This window comes from Haliotis rufescens, unplaced genomic scaffold (assembly GCF_023055435.1).
Source record: "Haliotis rufescens isolate VD_foot unplaced genomic scaffold, xgHalRufe1.0.p SCAF_3, whole genome shotgun sequence".
Taxonomy (NCBI): domain Eukaryota; kingdom Metazoa; phylum Mollusca; class Gastropoda; order Lepetellida; family Haliotidae; genus Haliotis; species Haliotis rufescens.
The window spans coordinates 25,394,596-25,413,616 of NW_025964001.1; the positions used below are offsets into that span (position 1 = coordinate 25,394,596).

Consider the following 19,021-nt stretch of genomic DNA (forward strand, 5'->3'; position numbering starts at 1 on the left):
GGACTACACTTAGATCGCAGGCGTCAATGAAATAACAGGGACGGCTTGGCTTGTGACCGTTCATGTAGAAGAAGTTGATTTCATAGGTCAGACGAGCAACGCCATTCTTCTTGACGTAGACGTTTTTCTCGACCTTGAGATTACGGACTTGAGACTCTGTGACCCCCTCCTTCGTGAGCGCTACCCCTGTGACGGCGCCATGTGACTGCTCACAGTCCTCTGGGTTAGGGATATCTTCCTCCAGCGATGTGTAAATTTCACCGCTGACAACGCCTGTGTAACCGAGGCTGGGATTGACATCGGCGGCTACGTTCCCTCCTACTACTTCAAGCCCCCCGTAGGTCTGTCGGAGACGCTCCTTGACCCTCCCTCGCGCTGTTTTCAGAGACGTCCCGGGCACGATGGCGTTCTTCCCATGTAGACCCAGCTCTGAACACAGCTCTGCACGAGTGCCGTGGTAGCCGGTCCGAGACTTCAAACGTTGGGCGACGCTTGCAACGTTAACTCGACGTGCCGCCTCGATGTTGTACACGATCAAGGCCAGCAGACCTGAATAAAAGATGTAAAAAACTATATCTATATTTACCAACATAAGACAGTTCCATCACCAAGCAGAAAAAGACAAAGTACCTCCGTGTATTGCGGGATATCGTAATAATTCCCTTCTTTGGCAAAGTGACGCTAAACGTATTCATTATGAAACCACAGCTCCCTCAGGACAAATTGTTTGCATTGCTATTTACAATCAAATACTCCTATCTGTATAAAAAGAAAATACAAGGAATGAAATGCGATCACAACAATTCTATCTTTTGTGTCTTATTTCGATGAATAAAAACACAACGCAAACGAAAATTATACAGTATGAATTTGACTTGCAACATTTGAAATTGCAACCTATTCAGTACTTCATATGCACTTTTCGCGATCCGTGTAGACGTTTGTCGTGTTCCAGTGTCCTTGACGTCGTCATGTCAAAAACTATTCTCTATATACCAGCTCCCGATTACAGTTGAGAATTTGTTTTCTAGAAGATCGATAACTTACTTAGCTGTATTAGGCAGAAATTCATCCTGTCACAAGAAGATTGTTACTATTCTGAAAGAAACATAAAAGCAAGTATTTAATCGGTACATTTACGGTATTGTCTCAAAGTAGTAACGTCGATATTTTGGAAATTTGAGAGATTTGGGACATGAAGAAGGAACAATATGCGCAGTTACGTCCCTTAGGAGTGCAAAAATCACTACAATTCAATCACTAACACACTCACTCTTGTGTAGCTCATCCAATAACTCCAGTTACAGAGTACATTGTTATTAAAATAAGCAAAGTCCGTTAAATTTAGTTACCCTGCATATGCGACTTTCAGCTGCTGTTTTAATGGTTCACACTTCACACTGACCATTCACGGGGACGATGAATGCCTTCTTTAGCAGCATCGGTATGTAGTAATAATCACACTGAGCAGATGTCATTGATGTATGAGTTAAATCTAGACCAAGAGCCACTTACCTGTGATGTGGGGACAAGGATCCGATTCCAAGGGGAGGATGACAACTGACCAGTGTCCGAGGTTTATATAGCATGGCGATACGGGGTGGGTGGGTGGGTGGGGGGGGGGGGGGGGGGGGGGGGGGGGGGGGGTGTCCAGGCATAGTCAAACACGTGTTACATCTGTGTGTCCAGGCATAGAGCCATACACGTGTAACATCTGTGTGTCAAGGAATATACTCATACAAGTGTAACATCTGTGTGTCCAGGCATAGAGTCATACACGTGTTACATCTGTGTGTCCAGGCATAGAGTCATACACGTGTTACATCTGTGTGTCTCGGCATAGAGTCATACACATGTTACATCTGTGTGTCCAGGCATAGAGTCATACACGTGTAACATCCGTGTGTCCAGGCATAGAGTCATGCACCTGTTACACCTGTGTGTCCGGGCATAGAGTCATACACGTGTTACATCTGTGTGTCTCGGCATAAAGTCATACACGTGTTACACCTGTGTGTTAAGGCATAGAGTTATGCACGGGTTACACCTGTTTGTCCAGGCATAGAGTCATACACGTGTTACATCTGTTTTTCCAGGCATACAGTCATGCACGTGTTACATATGTGTTCCCGGGCATAGAGTCATACAAGTGTTACATCTGTGTGTGCGGGCATAGAGTCATACAAGTGTTACATCTGTTTGTCCGGGCATAGAGTCGTACATGTATAAAATCTGTGTGTCCGGGAAAAGAGTCATACACGTGTTACATCTGTGTGTCCAGGCATAGAGTCATACACGTGTTACATCCTCGTGTCCAGGCATAGAGTCAGACACGTGTTACATATGTTTGTGTAGGCATAGAGTCAAACACGTGTTACACCTGTTTGTCCAGGCATAGAGTCATACATGTGTTACATCTGTGTGTCCAGGCATAAAGGTCATACACGTGTTACATCTGTGTGTCCAGGCATAGAGCCATACACGTGTTACATGTGTGTGTCCAGGCATAGAGTCATACACGTGTTATATCTGTGTGTCCAGGCATAGAGTCATACACGTGTTACATCCGTGTGTCCAGGCATAGAGTCATGCACCTGTTACACCTGTGTGTCCGGGCGTACAGGCATACACGTGTTACATCTGTTTGTCAAGGCATGGAGTCATACACGGGTTACATCTGTGTGTCCGGGCATAGACTCATACACGTGTTACATCTGTGTGTCCAGGGATAAAGTCATACACGTGTTACATCTGTGTGTCTCGGCATAGAGTCATACACGTGTTACATCTGTGTGTCCAGGCATAGAGTCATACACGTGTAACATCCGTGTGTCCAGGCATAGAGTCATGCACCTGTTAAACCTGTATGTCCTGGCATACAGTCATACACGTGTTACATCTGTGTGTCCAGGCATATAGTCATACACGTGTTACATATGTTTGTGTAGGCATAGAGTCAAACACGTGTTACACCTGTTTGTCCAGGCATAGAGTCATACATGTGTTACATCTGTGTGTCCAGGCAAAGAGTCAGACACGTGTTACATATGTTTGTGTAGGCATAGAGTCAAACACGTGTTACACCTGTTTGTCCAGGCATAGAGTCATACATGTGTTACATCTGTGTGTCCAGGCATAAAGGTCATACACGTGTTACATCTGTGTGTCCAGGCATAGAGTCATACACGTGTTACATGTGTGTGTCCAGGCATAGAGTCATACACGTGTTATATCTGTGTGTCCAGGCATAGAGTCATACACGTGTTACATCCGTGTGTCCAGGCATAGAGTCATGCACCTGTTACACCTGTGTGTCCGGGCGTACATGCATACACGTGTTACATCTGTTTGTCAAGGCATGGAGTCATACACGGGTTACATCTGTCTGTCCGGGCATAGACTCATACACGTGTTACATCTGTGTGTCCAGGGATAAAGTCATACACGTGTTACATCTGTGTGTCTCGGCATAGAGTCATACACGTGTTACATCTGTGTGTCCAGGCATAGAGTCATACACGTGTAACATCTGTGTGTCCAGGCATAGAGTCATGCACCTGTTAAACCTGTATGTCCTGGCATACAGTCATACACGTGTTACATCTGTGTGTCCAGGCATATAGTCATACACGTGTTACATCTGTGTGTCTCGGCATAGAGTCATACACGTGTTACATCTGTGTGTCTCGGCATAGAGTCATACACGTGATTCATCTGTGTGTCCAGGCAAAGAGTCATACACGTGTTACATATGTGTGTCGAGGCATAGAGTCATACACGTGTAACATCTGTGTGTCCAGGCATAGAGTCATGCACCTGTTACACCTGCATGTCCGGGTAAACAGTCATACACGTGTTACATCTGTGTGTCTTGGCATAGAGTCATATATGTGTTACATCTGTGTGTCCAGGCATACAGTCATACACGTGTTACATCTGTGTGTCCAGGCATAGAGTCATACACGTGTTACATCTGTGTGTCCAGGCATAGAGTCATACACGTGTTACATCTGTGTGTCCAGGCATAGAGTCATACACGTGTTACATATGTGTGTCTCGGCATAGAGTCATACACATGTTACATCTGTGTGTCCAAGCATACAGTCATACACGTGTTACATCTGTGTGTCCAGGCATAGAGTCATACACGTGTTACATTTGTGTGTCCAGGCATAGAGTCATACACGTGTTACATCTGTGTCTCGGCATAGAGTCATACACGTGTTACATCTGTGCAGTCAAGATTAGAGACGTACATAGGCTATGTAATGTAGAGCTGCTGGAAGTAGCCAGTTGCCATAAATGCTCGATGGGCAAGAGCGTTATCGTCTTGGCAAACACAACGTAGATTAGCATGGGTCGCAAACGCCGAATCTATACACAAAGAAAAAAGTTAAGCACACCCTAATTTATTTCATTATTGTTTGGTCCCAATATTTGTAATGGTCATGAAAGATATAATTAAGGGAGATGATCTAATCAGTCATGCGTGACGAAAGCTCACGTGCCATGCATGATATGCCCGTGCAGCATGCTACTCTCGAGTATCTCTAAAAGCAGTATATCCATACGTTTAAATTGCTTTTTTAAAGTCGGTTTTAAACAGATATTCCATGACATTGTGTGTCCATGGCACGAAGGCGATTATCAACGCCACAGGATGCTCAGACCGGTGATGTACAGGGCTGTCCCAGATCCAGAAGACCTCCTGTGAAGACACATCGCGAAGACAGGGACCTTCTTCGTCTCATACGCCGAGAACCCTTTTTAACCCTTTACTTTTTAAGTACTCGTCTGAAACAGCTGTGGTTGCCCAATCGTCGTTTCAGCACCAGGAACCGGCTGAAAGCAACAGGACTGAGGGCTAGGCGAGTCATAAAGCGTCCTTTGTTGAGAGATCATCACAAAGCTGCTCGTTTAGCATGGTGTATTCCGCGACAGAACTGGAATCTGAGAACTTGGAGACGGATCCATTGGTCAGACGACAGTCGCTTTCTGCTGCACGTCACTGATGGAAGAACAAGAGTTTGGAGGCACCAGAACACGGCCTACACCCCCAGGAACATTAAACCCACTATTGCATACGGCGGGGGCTCGGTAATGGTGTGGGGGTGCATCTCTCATGATTGCAGGTTGGATTTGGTCACCATAAGGGGCAACGTAACAGGGCCTCAGTACATTTCGAGGCCAGTCGTCGTTCCTCATTTTGGCAACCACCCTCTTGCTACTCGACCTCAGGACATGGATGACAATGCCAAGTCTCATCGTTCGCATGCAGTCGTTGATTACATGAGGGCCAATGCAATAACGACTCTACCCTGGCCAGCAATGTTTGGGATATTCTGGGGCGGCGCATACAGGCACGAGATCCTCCTGTACAAGATTTACGCCAATTGGAAACAGCATGGTTGTGGTTGTTGTTGACCCATCAACAGATCCAACGTCTAACTGGAGGCATGAGACGTAGGGTGAAATGCGTCATCCGGGCACGTGGCGGTTATACCCGTGACTGATCTGTTTCACGTGTCATGGCCAAGTAGAGACTTTAAGGAACATTTTCACATGAAACATCAAACGTAACTGGTTTACTTAATCCTGCAGCTCCATACTTTTTTACAGTACTGTCTAAGGTCAAAAACAGTACATGTGTTACCATGATGTATTTGTCAGTAAATTTCAATCACAACTCACCAATATCTTCTTTATTTGTTGTCAAATGTTTGTTCTATCCGATGACATTTGTATCGCCCAGCTCCTGTGGTCAGTCATCCTATGCCATGATTTTTGCCATTTGTCATGGTTCAGAAATGGGGGTGTACTTAACTGTTTTCTTTTTGTATATGTTTTTCCGTAGTACTGACCAGTGACCGGTCCATGACAATATGCAGTGGCGTACTGGCAATAGTAATGATACCGCCCCATATCTTTACAGACTCACCCCAAATCTGTCATGTCGCCTTACGTTGACGTTCACATGACGTTCATTACGGCGCCCGCAGACAAGTTCATGCCTATCCAGAAAAGTCCAGAGTGAATCTGGACTCCATTTCCTACGCTCTTAACACTACTAATGGCCTCAGGGAGATGTGACAACCTCTGACGGGGGGATTAATGGGGGAGTTTTGGTTTCGAAACCGTTTTATCATTTTTAAAAGCTGATCTTTCTTCTGACGGCCCATTATAACATTTGTATTTCATGATCCCCTATATTTCTGGACAGGCAGAGAATTCTAGATGTATAAAATCTGTGTGTCTAGGCATAAACGGCACCATTAAGATTATTTTACTTAAACACACGTGCGTGTATGTGTGAGAGAGAGGAAGAGAGAGAGAGAGTGCGTGTGTGTCTGTGTGTGTGTGTGTCTACTTGTACCAGTCCGGACTGATGCCGATTTACAATGCTAGCACACTGAGATACCTTGTCGCAGTTTAACATGAATACCCAACTCCGAGCCGACCAGTCCTTGTTTTAATGCCTATTCATGACCAGATCATGCGTCATATTTAATTAAACATGCGAGACAAAAACATCCACGCGAAAAGGAAAATCCAAGGAAGAATATGATCAGTTCTTATGTGTTGTGCCTGTTGTGTTGGATATAAGTTGAAGTTTATTAAAACACTGATTCAGACAATCAAACTGTATGTTCTATCATTTATTCAGTTATAACGTTGACACAATATTTCAGCAAAAAAACCGTTCACTCATACAATCAGTTGACGTATTGGTTTCAACTTCATTTTTTCATTGCGACGTCAAGCATGTGTGATAGACCTATAAGCACCTTCATCGAAATGTCGCTTTTAATGAACAAAGAAGTGGAAATCCATAAATCATCGCTGTTTTCATTGACACCACATCCTCTAAAATGCCACTTTAAGATATCATTCATACGAGACGCGAACGTTGACGTCAGTGATGGCGTTGACAGCGTCAGCAGATACACGCAGGTACAGCGACGGTGATCCAGACGGAAGCTGGTGTGTTAGCTCGCCTGTTGCCATGGATATCGGCATGGAAGATTCAAGGTTGTGGAACACCGCCAAGTTGATGGAGTGATCCTGTCCAGATGACGTTACGATGACGCGGGTTGACCCCGATGGAGGCTCCAGCAGAAACACGGGACGATGGGAGGAGGAGACAGTGAGATCCGTCAGGGTCTCGTTCTCAGATACCGTCTCCATGAAGCTCGGCTCCTCACACTCACTGAAAGTGACTCCTACCACCTCGAAGGATCGTTTCACAACCAGATAATCGTAGCCGAGGTCGTAGCAAGCACGCATGACGTCACAGGCGCCTTCCTCAAAGGTGGTCGAACGGCCCCAGTAGATGATGTTAGCGCGGAGGAAACACTCGAATGCCTCTCTAATCGGCATGTTGTTTTCATTCACGATCTGGTAGAAGGCATGGTTGAAGATGCCGCTGCTGTAGTGCACATCGACGTTGTCGTTGTAGTCCCTGGTGTGTTTGAGTGAGCGGCCGTCTCTTGGAGGGTTTTCAAAGTAACGCAGGGCTCCACTGGTGCTCTTAAAGATTTCGGATCCAACCAGCCAGTCGTTGGAACCACGAGCAAACATCTCAGTTGTCTCCCCTGTTATGTCCGAGAAGGCTTCGTTGATGCCGCCAGATTGATCGTCGTAAATGAGGTTGGAGTTTTCGTTTGTGACTCCGTGGGCAAGTTCGTGAGATACAACATCCTGGTTGACCAGTGGGTAGAAAGTGTTTCGACCATCGCCGAATGTGAGGCTGCTGCCGTCCCAGAAGGCGTTCTCGTAGTTTGTGCTGTAGTGGACGAAGAGAACCGGCTTGAAGTTGAGGGGAGTGGTCTTGTACCATTCGATAAACATACGGGCAGATTTGGTGCCAAAGTTCATGGCGTCCAGGACAGGGGAGTAGGCGCCGTTGATAGCGTCGTCGTAGCCATCGGCGCAAGTGTAGGTGGAGGCCACGCGGTTGTTCCTATTTGTACCTTGTTTCAAGTCCACCACTTTGACGTAGTCGTTCTCCAGTGTGCAGGTGGAGCCACTGACGGTGGTGTTGAGGCAGAGAGGTGGAACGCCGTACACGTATTTGCCGACTTTCTCGTTGCCCCCTTCACCTCTGGCAGGGTTGACACAGGCTGTTGGGTCAGCAGTTGTGGGTGCTGCTGTTGCTGCTGTTGCTGGAGTAGCTGTGTTCCGGCCTGGTGTTGTGTCTGCGTCACATTGGTCCTCGGTGGTAGCTTCAATTGTGGTAGGTTCTTCTGGAGTCGTTGTTGGCTCTGGCATCGGGGTGGTGTTTTCTTGACATTCGTCTTGGCGTCTCTCTACAGCTTTGTTCTGGATGTTGTTGAACGTAAGGACTACACTGAGATCGCATGCGTCGATGAAATAACAGGGACGGCTTGGCTTGTGACCCTTCATGTAGAAGAAGTTGATTTCATATGTCAGACGAGCAACGCCATTCTTCTTGACGTAGACGTTTTTCTCGACCTTGAGATTACTGATTTGAGACTCTATGACCCCCTCCTTCGTGAGCGCTACCCCTGTGACGGCGACATGTGACTGCTCACAGTCCTCGGGGTTGGGGATATCTTCCTCCAGCGATGTGTAGATTTCACCGCTGACAACGCCAGTGTAGCCGAGGCTGGGGTTGACATCGGCGGCTACGTTCCCTCCCACTACTTCCAGCCCCCCGTAGGTCTGTCGGAGACGCTCCTTGACCCTCCCTCGCGCTGTTTTCAGAGACTTTCCGGGGACGATGGCGTTTTTCCCGTGTAGACCCAACTCTGAACACAGCTCTGCACGAGTGCCGTGGTAGCCGGTCCGAGATTTCAGACGTCGGGCGACGCTTGCAACGTTAACTCGACGTGCCGCCTCGATGTTGTACACGGTCAAGGCCAGCAGACCTGAATAAAAGATGAAAAGAACATATCTATGTATATATACTAACATAAGACATTTCCATCACCCAGCAGAAATAGACAGAGTACCTCCGTGTATTGCGGGATATCGTAATAATTCCCTTCTTTGGCGTTGTGACGATAAACGTATTCATTATGAAACCACAGCTCCCTCAGGACATATTGTTTGCATTGCTATTTACAATCAAATACTTCTATCTGTATAAAAAGAAAATACAAGGAATGAAATGCGATCACAACAGCGTGTGCATCCTAGTTCTATCTTTTGTGTCTTATTTCGATGAATAAAAACACAACGCAAACGAAAATTATACAGTATGAATTTGGCTTTGCAACATTTGAAATTGCAACCTACTCAGTACTTAATATGCACTTTCCGCGATCTGTGTACACGTTTGTCGTGTTTAAGACTCCTTGACGTCTTCATGTCAAAAAGTATTCTCTATATACCAGCTCCCGATTATAGTTGAGAATTCATTTTCAAGATGGCGATAACTTACCTAGCTGTATTAGGCAGAAATTCATCCTGTCACAAGGAGAGTGTTACTGTTCTGAAAGAAACATCAAAGCAAGTGTTTAATCGGTACATTTACGGTATTTGTTTCAAAGTAGAACGTCGATATTCTGGAAATTTGAGAGATTTGGGACATGTAGAAGGAACAATGTGAACACTATGCTCAGTTGCGTCCCTTAATGGTGCAAAAACCTATAATTCAATCACTAACACACTCAATCTTGTGTAGCTCATACATTAACTCCAGTTACAGAGTAAATTGTTATTAATATAAGCAAAGTCCGTTAAATTTCTTTACCCTGCACATGCGACTTTCGGCTGCTGTTTTAGTGGTTCACACTGCACACTGACGATTCAAAGGGACACTGAATGCCTTCTTTAGCAGCATCAGTATGTAAGATTAAACAGACTAAGCAGATGTCATTGATGTATGAATTAAACTTGACCAAGAGCCACTTACCTGTGATGTGGGGACAAGGATCCGATTCCAAGAGGAGGATGACAACTGACCAGTGTCCGAGGTTTATATAGCATGGCGATACGACAAGAGGCACCTGCTCTCTAAAGTAATTATTAATATTAATAAATATATATGTCCCCAAGCTATGGTTTTAATTGTTAAGTCCCATATTGCATTACAGAAGACATTAGGGTAAGCGATACTCTAATTAATAGGGATGAGGGTGAGGTCTTCTCATCAGTGGCCCCGAGGTATGCCCACGTGTTGGTATTGTGTAGTATATTTCTGTCTTCTGATACTATCACTACTTTAATTATATTCCGGTTATGTGCCAGAGTTGGTGTAGAATTTTTCATCAAGAAGGAAACCAGTTACACTTTATTCAATTATCATTAATCATCCCGGTTCTAGTGTCGAAAGTAGTTGTTCTCAAACATGCAGGCGGAGCCATTTGCCGACTTCCGTGTCTCTGTTTGTGCTTGCTTGAACTAGTCCGGTCTAGTGCCTGTTTTATAGTGCTTGTCCACTGGGATACCTTGCCGCTGTTTGACATGGTTGTCCTACTAGGACACAGTATATATGAGCCGACCAGTCTTTGATTTATCCCCCAAATGCCAAGCGACAGGCAGGGTAACAAGTACCATCTTTTAATCATTAATCATGAAAACTGTACAATAAAAAGAACGTAATGAATAAATCTCAAGTGACTGTAAATTCGGGTACACTAAACTGTTCTCAACATCTCACAGCTCGCATACATCTGGCTGCTGAATCGTTATGGCTTAAGACGTCAGTTACGAATTACTGCCTATTTAGATAGTTTAATATTAAACGTCATCGTCAGACAATGATCAGTCTCGAGTATCTGCCGAAACAGATTTGATTGGGCGTAAAGGCAAAATATCGGTAAATATTGAATGAGTGAACTGACGATCAACCATCAGTGCTTAAGGCAATCATATAAGGGAAACAAATAAAATCATATTAAAAAGTCTTTAAGCTACCTAGTTGCAAGGAAATACATAAAACACGTGGAGAAACGCATCAGCGGGTTTCGGAGAAGGTAGCTAACCCTGTGTTACATCTGTGTGTCCAGGTATAGAGTCATGCACGTGTTACTACGTGTTACATCTGTGTGTATAAGTATAGAGTCATTCACGTGTTACTACATGTTACATCTGTGTGTCCAGGTATAGAGTCATTCACGTGTTACATCTGTGTGTTCAGGCATAGAGTCATGCACGTGTTACTACGTGTTACATCTGTGTGTCCAAGTATAGAGTCATGCACGTGTTACTACGTGTTACAACTGTGTGTCCAGGTATAGAGTCATTCACGTGTTACATCTCTGTGTGTTCAGGCATAGAGTCATGCACGTGTTACTACATGTTACATCTGTGTGTCCAGGTATAGAGTCATGCACGTGTTACACATGTGTGTTCAGGCATAGAGTCATGCACGTGTTACTACGTGTTACATCTGTGTGTTCAGATATAGAGTCAGTCACTTGTTACATCTGTATGTTCAGGCATAGAGTCATGCACGTGTTACATCTGTGTGTCCAGGTATAGAGTCACACACATGGTACATCTGTGTGTCCAGGCATAGAGCCATACAGGTGTTGCATCTGTGTGTCCAGGCATAGAGCCATACACGTGGTACATCTGTGTGTCCAGGAAGAGAGTCACACACGTGTTACATCTGTGTGTCTCGGCATAGAGCCATACATATGTTACATCTGTGTGTCTCGGCATAGAACCATACATGTGTTACATCTGTGTGTCCAGGCATAGAGTTACACACGTGTTACATCTGTGTGTCCGGACATAGAATCATTCACATATCACATATGTGTGACTAGGCATAGAGCCATACAGGTGTTGCATCTGTGTGTCGAGGCTTAGTCATACACGTGGTACATCTGTGTGTCTCGGCATAGAGACATACAGGTGTTGCATCTGTTTATCCAGGCTTAGTCATACATGTGGTACATCTGTGTGTTCATGAATAGAGCCATACAGGTGTTGCATCTGTGTGTCGAGGCTTAGTCATACACGTGGTACATCTGTGTGTCTCGGCATAGAGACATACAGGTGTTGCATCTGTTTATCCAGGCTTAGTCATACATGTGTTACACCTGTGTGTCCAGGCATAGAGTCATGCACGTGTTACATCTGTGTGGTCAGAGTTAGAGACGTACATGGATTATGTACTGTAGTGCTGCTGTAGGTAGTCAGTTACCATAACTGCTCGATTGGCTACAGCGTTATCGTTTTGACAAACACAACGTAGATTAGCATTGGTCGCAAACGCCGAATCTATACACAAAGAAAAAGGTTAAGCACACCCTCATATATTTCATTATTGTTTGGTCCCAATATTTGTAATAGTCATGAAAGATATAATTACGGAAAGAATTATGTTTTCTCGAGATGATGTAATCAGCCAATGCTACTTTCGAGTATCTCTAAAAGCAGTATATCCAAACATTAAAACTGCTTTCTTGAGCTCCGTTTTAAACAATTATTCCATGACATTGTGTGTCCATGGCACGAAGGCGATTATCAAACGCCACAAGATGCTCAGACTGCTGATGTACAGGCCGTCCCAGATCCAGAAGACCGCCTGTGACGACACATCGCGAAGACAGGGACCTTCTTCGTCTCATGCGCCGAGAACCCTTTTTAACAAGTACTCGTCGGAAACAGCTGTGGTTGCCCAATCATCGTTTCAGCACCAGAACCGTCAGGAACTGGCTTAAAGCAACAGGACTGAGGACTAGGCGAGTCATAAAGCGTCCCTCGTTGAGAGATCATCACAAAGCTGCTCGTTTAGCATGGTGTATTGCGCGACAGAACTTGAATCTGAGAACTTGGAGATTGGGTACATCTCTCATGATTGCAGGTTGGATTTGGTCACCATTTTGAGGCCAGTCGTCGTTCCTCAATTTGGCAACCACCCTCATGCTACTCGACCTTAGGCCAAGGATGACAATGCCAGGCCTCATCGTTCGCATGCAGCCGTGGATTGCATGAGGACCAATGCAATAACGACTCTACCCTGGCCAGCAATGTTTGGGATATTCTGGGGCGGCGCATACAGGCACGAGATCCTCCTGTACAAGATTTACGCCAATTGGAAACAGCATGGTTGTGGTTGTGGTTGACCCATCAACAGATCCAACGTCTAACTGAAGGCATGAGACGTAGGGTGGAATGCGCCATCCGGGCACGTGGCGGTTATACCCGTGACTGATCTGTTTCACGTGTCATGGCCAAGTAGAGACTTTAAGGAACATTTTCACATGAAACATCAAACGTAACTGGTTTACTTAATCCTGCAGCTCCATACTTTTTTGTAGTACTGTCTAAGGTCAAAAACAGAACATGTGTTACCATGATGTATTTGTCAGTAAATTTCAATCACAACTCACCAATATCTTCTTTATTTGTAGCCAAATGTTTATTCTATCCGATGACATTTGTATCGCCCAGCTCCTGTGGTCAGTCATCCCATGCCATGATTTTTGCGATTTGTCATGGTTCGGAAATTGGGGTGTAACTGTTTTCTTTGTGTATATGTTTTTCCGTTGTACTGACCAGTGACAGGTCCATGACAATATGCAGTGGCGTACTGGCAATAGTAATGATACCGCCCCATATCTTTACAGACTCACCCCAAATCTGTCATGTCGCCTTACGTTGACGTTCACACGACGTTCATTACGGCGCCCTCAGACAAGTTCATGCCTATCCAGAAAGTCCAGAGTGGATCTGGACTCCACTTCCTACGCTCTTAACACTACTAATGGCTCAGGGAGATGTGACAACCTTTCACGGGGGGATTAATGGGGGAGTTTTGGTTTCGAAACCGTTTTATCATTTTTAAAAGCTGATCTTTCTTCTGACGGCCCATTATAATATTTGTATTTCACGATCCCCTACATTTCTGGACAGGCAGGGAATTCTAGATGTGTAACATCTGTGTGTCCAGGCATAAACGGCACCATTAAGATTATTTCACTCAAACACACGTGCGTGTATGTGTGTGTGAGAGAGAGAGAGAGAGAGAGAGAGAGAGAGAGAGAGAGAGAGAGAGAGAGAGAGAGAGAGAGAGAGAGAGAGAGAGAGAGAGAGAGAGAGAGAGAGAGTGTGTGTGTGTCTACTTGTACCAGTCCGGATTGATGCCGATTTACAATGCTAGCACACTGAGATACCTTGTCGCAGTTTAACATGAATACCCAACTCCGAACCGACCAGTCCTTGTTTTAATGCCTATTCATGACCAGATCATGCGTCATATTTAATTACACATGCGAGACAAAAACATCCACGCGAAAAGGAAAACCCAAGGAGGAATATGATCAGTTCTTATGTGTTGTGCCTGTTGTGTTGGATATAAGTTGAAGTTTATCAAAACACTGATTCAGACAAACAAACTGTATGTTCTATCATTTATTCAGTTATAACGTTGACACAATATTCCAGCCAAAAAACCGTTCACTCATACAATCAGTTGACGTATTGGTTTCAACTTCATTTTTTCATTGCGACGTCTCGGTACAGGTGCTAGTACCCGTGTCAAGCATGTGTGATAGACCTATAAGCACCTTCATCCAAGTGTCGCTTTTAATGAACAAAGAAGTGGAAATCCATAAATCATCGCTGTTTTCATTGACACCACATCCTCTAAAATGCCACTTTAAGATATCATTCATACGAGACGCGAACGTTGACGTCAGTGATGGCGTTGACAGCGTCAGCAGATACACGCAGGTACAGCGACGATGATCCAGACGGAAGCTGGTGTGTTAGCTCGCCTGTTGCCATGGATATCGGCATGGAAGATTCAAGGTTGTGGAACACGGCCAAGTTGATGGAGTGATCCTGTCCAGATGCCGTTACGATGACGCGGGTTGACCCCGATGGAGGCTCCAGCAGAAACACGGGACGATGGGAGGAGGAGACAGTGAGATCCGTCAGGGTCTCGTTCTCAGACACCGTCTCCATGAAGCTCGGCTCCTCACACTCACTGAAAGTGACTCCTACCACCTCGAAGGATCGTTTCACAACCAGATAATCGTAGCCGAGGTCGTAGCAAGCACGCATGACGTCACAGGCGCCTTCCTCAAAGGTGGTCGAACGGCCCCAGTAGATGATGTTAGCGCGGAGGAAACACTCGAATGCCTCTCTAATCGGCATGTTGTTTTCATTCACGATCTGGTAGAAGGCATGGTTGAAGATGCCGCTGCTGTAGTGCACATCGACGTTGTCGTTGTAGTCCCTGGTGTGTTTGAGTGAGCGACCGTCTCTTGTAGGGTTTTCAAAGTAACGCAGAGCACCACTGTTGCTCTTAAAGATTTCGGATCCAACCAGCCAGTCATTAGAACCACGAGCAAACATCTCAGTTGTCTCCCCTGTTATGTCCGAGAAGGCTTCGTTGATGCCACCAGATTGATCGTCGTAGATGAGGTTGGAGTTTTGGTTTGTGACTCCGTGGGCAAGTTCGTGAGATACAACATCCTGGTTGACCAGTGGGTAGAAAGTGTTTCGGCCATCGCCGAATGTGAGGCTGCTGCCGTCCCAGAAGGCGTTCTCGTAGTTTGTGCTGTAGTGGACGAAGAGAACCGGCTTAAAGTTGAGGGGAGTGGTCTTGTACCATTCGATAAACATACGGGCAGATTTGGTGCCAAAGTTCATGGCATCCAGGACAGGGGAGTAGGCACCGTTGATAGCGTCGTCGTAGCCATCGGCGCAAGTGTAGGTGGAGGCGGCGCGGTTGTTCCTATTTGTACCTTGTTTCAAGTCCACCACTTTGACGTAGTCGTTCTCCATTGTGCAGGTGGAGCCACTGACGGTGGTGTTGAGGCAGAGAGGTGGAACGCCGTACACGTATTTGCCGACCTTCTCGTTGCCCCCTTCTCCTCTGGCAGGGTTGACACAGGCTGTTGGGTCAGCAGTTGTGGGTGCTGCTGTTGCTGATGTTGCTGGAGTAGCTGTGTTCCGGCCTTGTGTTGTATCTGCGTCACATTGGTCCTCGGTGGTAGCTTCAATTGTGGTAGGTTCTTCTGGAGTCGTTGTTGGCTCTGGCATCGGGGTGGTGTTTTCTTGACATTCGTCTTGGCGTCTCTCTACAGCTTTGTTCTGGATGTTGTTGAACGTAAGGACTACACTGAGATCGCATGCGTCGATGAAATAACAGGGACGGCTTGGCTTGTGACCCTTCATGTAGAAGAAGTTGATTTCATATGTCAGACGAGCAACGCCATTCTTCTTGACGTACACGTTTTTCTCGACCTTGAGATTACTGATTTGAGACTCTGTGACCCCCTCCTTCGTGAGCGCTACTCCTGTGACGGCGCCATGTGACTGCTCACAGTCCTCGGGGTTGGGGATATCTTCCTCCAGCGATGTGTAGATTTCACCGCTGACAACGCCAGTGTAACCGAGGCTGGGGTTGACATCGGCGGCTACGTTCCCTCCCACTACTTCCAGCCCCCCGTAGGTCTGTCGGAGACGCTCCTTGACCCTCCCTCGCGCTGTTTTCAGAGACGTCCCGGGCACGATGGCGTTCTTCCCGTGTAGACCCAACTCTGAACACAGCTCTGCACGAGTGCCGTGGTAGCCGGTCCGAGATTTCAGACGTTGGGCGACGCTTGCAACGTTAACTCGACGTGCCGCCTCGATGTTGTACACGATCAGCGCCAGCAGACCTGAATAAAAGTTGAAAAAAACATATCTATGTATATATACTAACATAAGACAGTTCCATCACCAAGCAAAAATAGACAGAGTACCTCCGTGTATTGCGGGATATCGTAATAATTCCCTTCTTTGGCATAGTGACGATAAACGTATTCATTATGAAACCACAGCTCCCTCAGGACATATTGTTTGCATTGCTATTTACAATGAAATACTCCTATCTGTATAAAAAGAAAATACAAGGAATGAAATGCGATCACAACAGCGTGTGCACCACATTTCTGTCTTACGTGACTTATTTCGATGAATAAAAACACAACGCAAACGGGAATTTAACTGTCATACAGTATAAATTTGTCTTTGCAACATTTGAAATTGCAACCTACTCAGTATTTTATATGCACTTTTCGCGATCCGTGTAGACGTTTGTCGTGTTCCAGTGTCCTTGACGTCGTCATGTCAAAAACAATTCTATACCAGCCCCCGATTACAGTTGAGAATTAGTTTTGAAGAAGAGTGACAACTTACCTAGATGTATTAGGCAGAAATTCATCCTGTCACAAGGAGAGTACTACTGTTCTGAAAGAAACATCAAAGCAAGTGTTTAATCGGTACATTTACGGTATTTGTTTCAAAGTAGAACGTCGATATTCTGGAAATTTGAGAGATTTGGGACATGTAGAAGGAACAATGTGAACACTATGCTCAGTTGCGTCCCTTAATAGTGCAAAAACCTATAATTCAATGAGTAACACACTCAATCTTGTGTAGCTCATACATTAACTCCAGTTACAGAGTAAATTGTTATTAATATAAGCAAAGTCCGTTAAATTTCTTTACCCTGCATATGCGACTTTCGGCTGCTGTTTTAGTGGTTCACACTGCACACTGACGATTCAAAGGGACACTGAATGCCTTCTTTAGCAGCATCAGTATGTAAGATTAAACAGACTAAGCAGATGTCATTGATGTATGAATTAAACTTGACCAAGAGCCACTTACCTGTGATGTGGGAACAAGGATCCGATTCCAAGAGGAGGATGACAACTGACCAGTGTCCGAGGTTTATATAGCATGGCGATACGACAAGAGGCACCTGCTCTCTAAAGTAATTATTAATATTAATATATATATATGTCCCCAAGCTATGGTTTTAATTGTTAAGTCACATATTGCATTACAGAAGACATTAGGGTAAGCGATACTCTAATTAATAGGGATGAGGGTGAGGTCTTCTCATCAGTGGCCCCGAGGTATGCCCACGTGTTGGTATTGTGTAGTATATTTCTGTCTTCTGATACTATCACTATTTTTATTATATTGCGGTTACGTGCCAGAGTCGGTGTAGAATTGTTTATCAAGAAGGAAACCAGTAACACTTTATTCACTTATCATTTATCATCCCGGTTCTAGTGTCGAAAGAAGTTGTTCTCAAACATGCAGGTGGAGCCATTTGCCGACTTCCTCGTTGCCCTCTTCACCTCTGGCAGGGTTGACACGGGCTGTTGGGTCAGCAGTAGTGTGTGCTGCTGTTGCTGGAGAAGCTGTGTTCCGGTCTTGTGTTGTGTCTGTGGTAGCTTCGCTGGTGGAAGGTTCTTCTTGAGGCGTTGTTGGCATGGGCATTTGAAGTGGGTGGTGGTGGTGGTGTGGTGTGTGGTCTCCGTTTGTGCTTGCTTGAACTAGTCCGGTCTAGTGTCTGTTTTATAGTGCTAGTCCACTGGGATACCTTGCCGCTGTTTGACATGGATGTCCTACTCGGACACAGTATATATGAGCCGACCAGTCTTTGATTTATCCCCCAAATGCCAAGCGCCAGGCAGGGTAACAAGTACCATCTTTTAATCATTAATCATGAAAACTGTACAATAAAATGAACGTAATGAATACATCTCAAGTGACTGTTAATTCGGGTACACTAAACTGTTCTCAACATCTCACAGCTCGCATACATCTGGCTGCTGAATCGTTATGGCTTAGGACGTCAATTACGAATTACTGCCTATTTAGATAGTTTAGTATTAAACGTCAAAGTCAGACAATGATCAGTCTCGAGTATCTGCCCAAACAGATTTGATTTGGCGTAAAGGCAAAATATCGGTAAATATTAAATGAGTGAACTGACGATCAACCATCAGTGCCTAAGGCAATCATATAAGGGAAACAAATAAAATCATATTAAACAGTCTTTAAGCTACCTAGTTGCAAGGAAATACATAAAACACGTGGAGAAACGCATCAGCGGGTTTCGGAGAAGGTTGGCTAACCCTGTTTTACATCTGTGTGTCCAAGTATACAGTCATGCACGTGTTACTACGTGTTACATCTGTGTGTCCAGGTATAGAGTCATTCACCTGTTACATCTGTGTGTTCAGGCATAGAGCCATGCACGTGTTACATCTTTGTGTCCAGGCCTAGTCATACACGTGTTACATCTGTGTGT

General features: G+C 45.2%; 1 protein-coding gene across 1 annotated transcript; it reads right to left on the reverse strand.

The window, feature by feature from the left end:
• Positions 1–6,676: 6,676 nt before the first annotated feature.
• Positions 6,677–9,458, reverse strand: LOC125384446 (virulence metalloprotease-like). The gene is made up of 2 exons (XM_048403703.1): positions 9,404–9,458; positions 6,677–8,888 (listed from the first exon to the last, which is right to left on the reverse strand). The coding sequence occupies exons 1-2, from the start codon at positions 9,426–9,428 to the stop codon at positions 6,886–6,888; spliced, it is 2,028 nt and encodes a 675-aa protein (XP_048259660.1). The 5' UTR covers positions 9,429–9,458; the 3' UTR covers positions 6,677–6,885.
• Between the last annotated feature and the right edge of the window lie 9,563 nt (positions 9,459–19,021).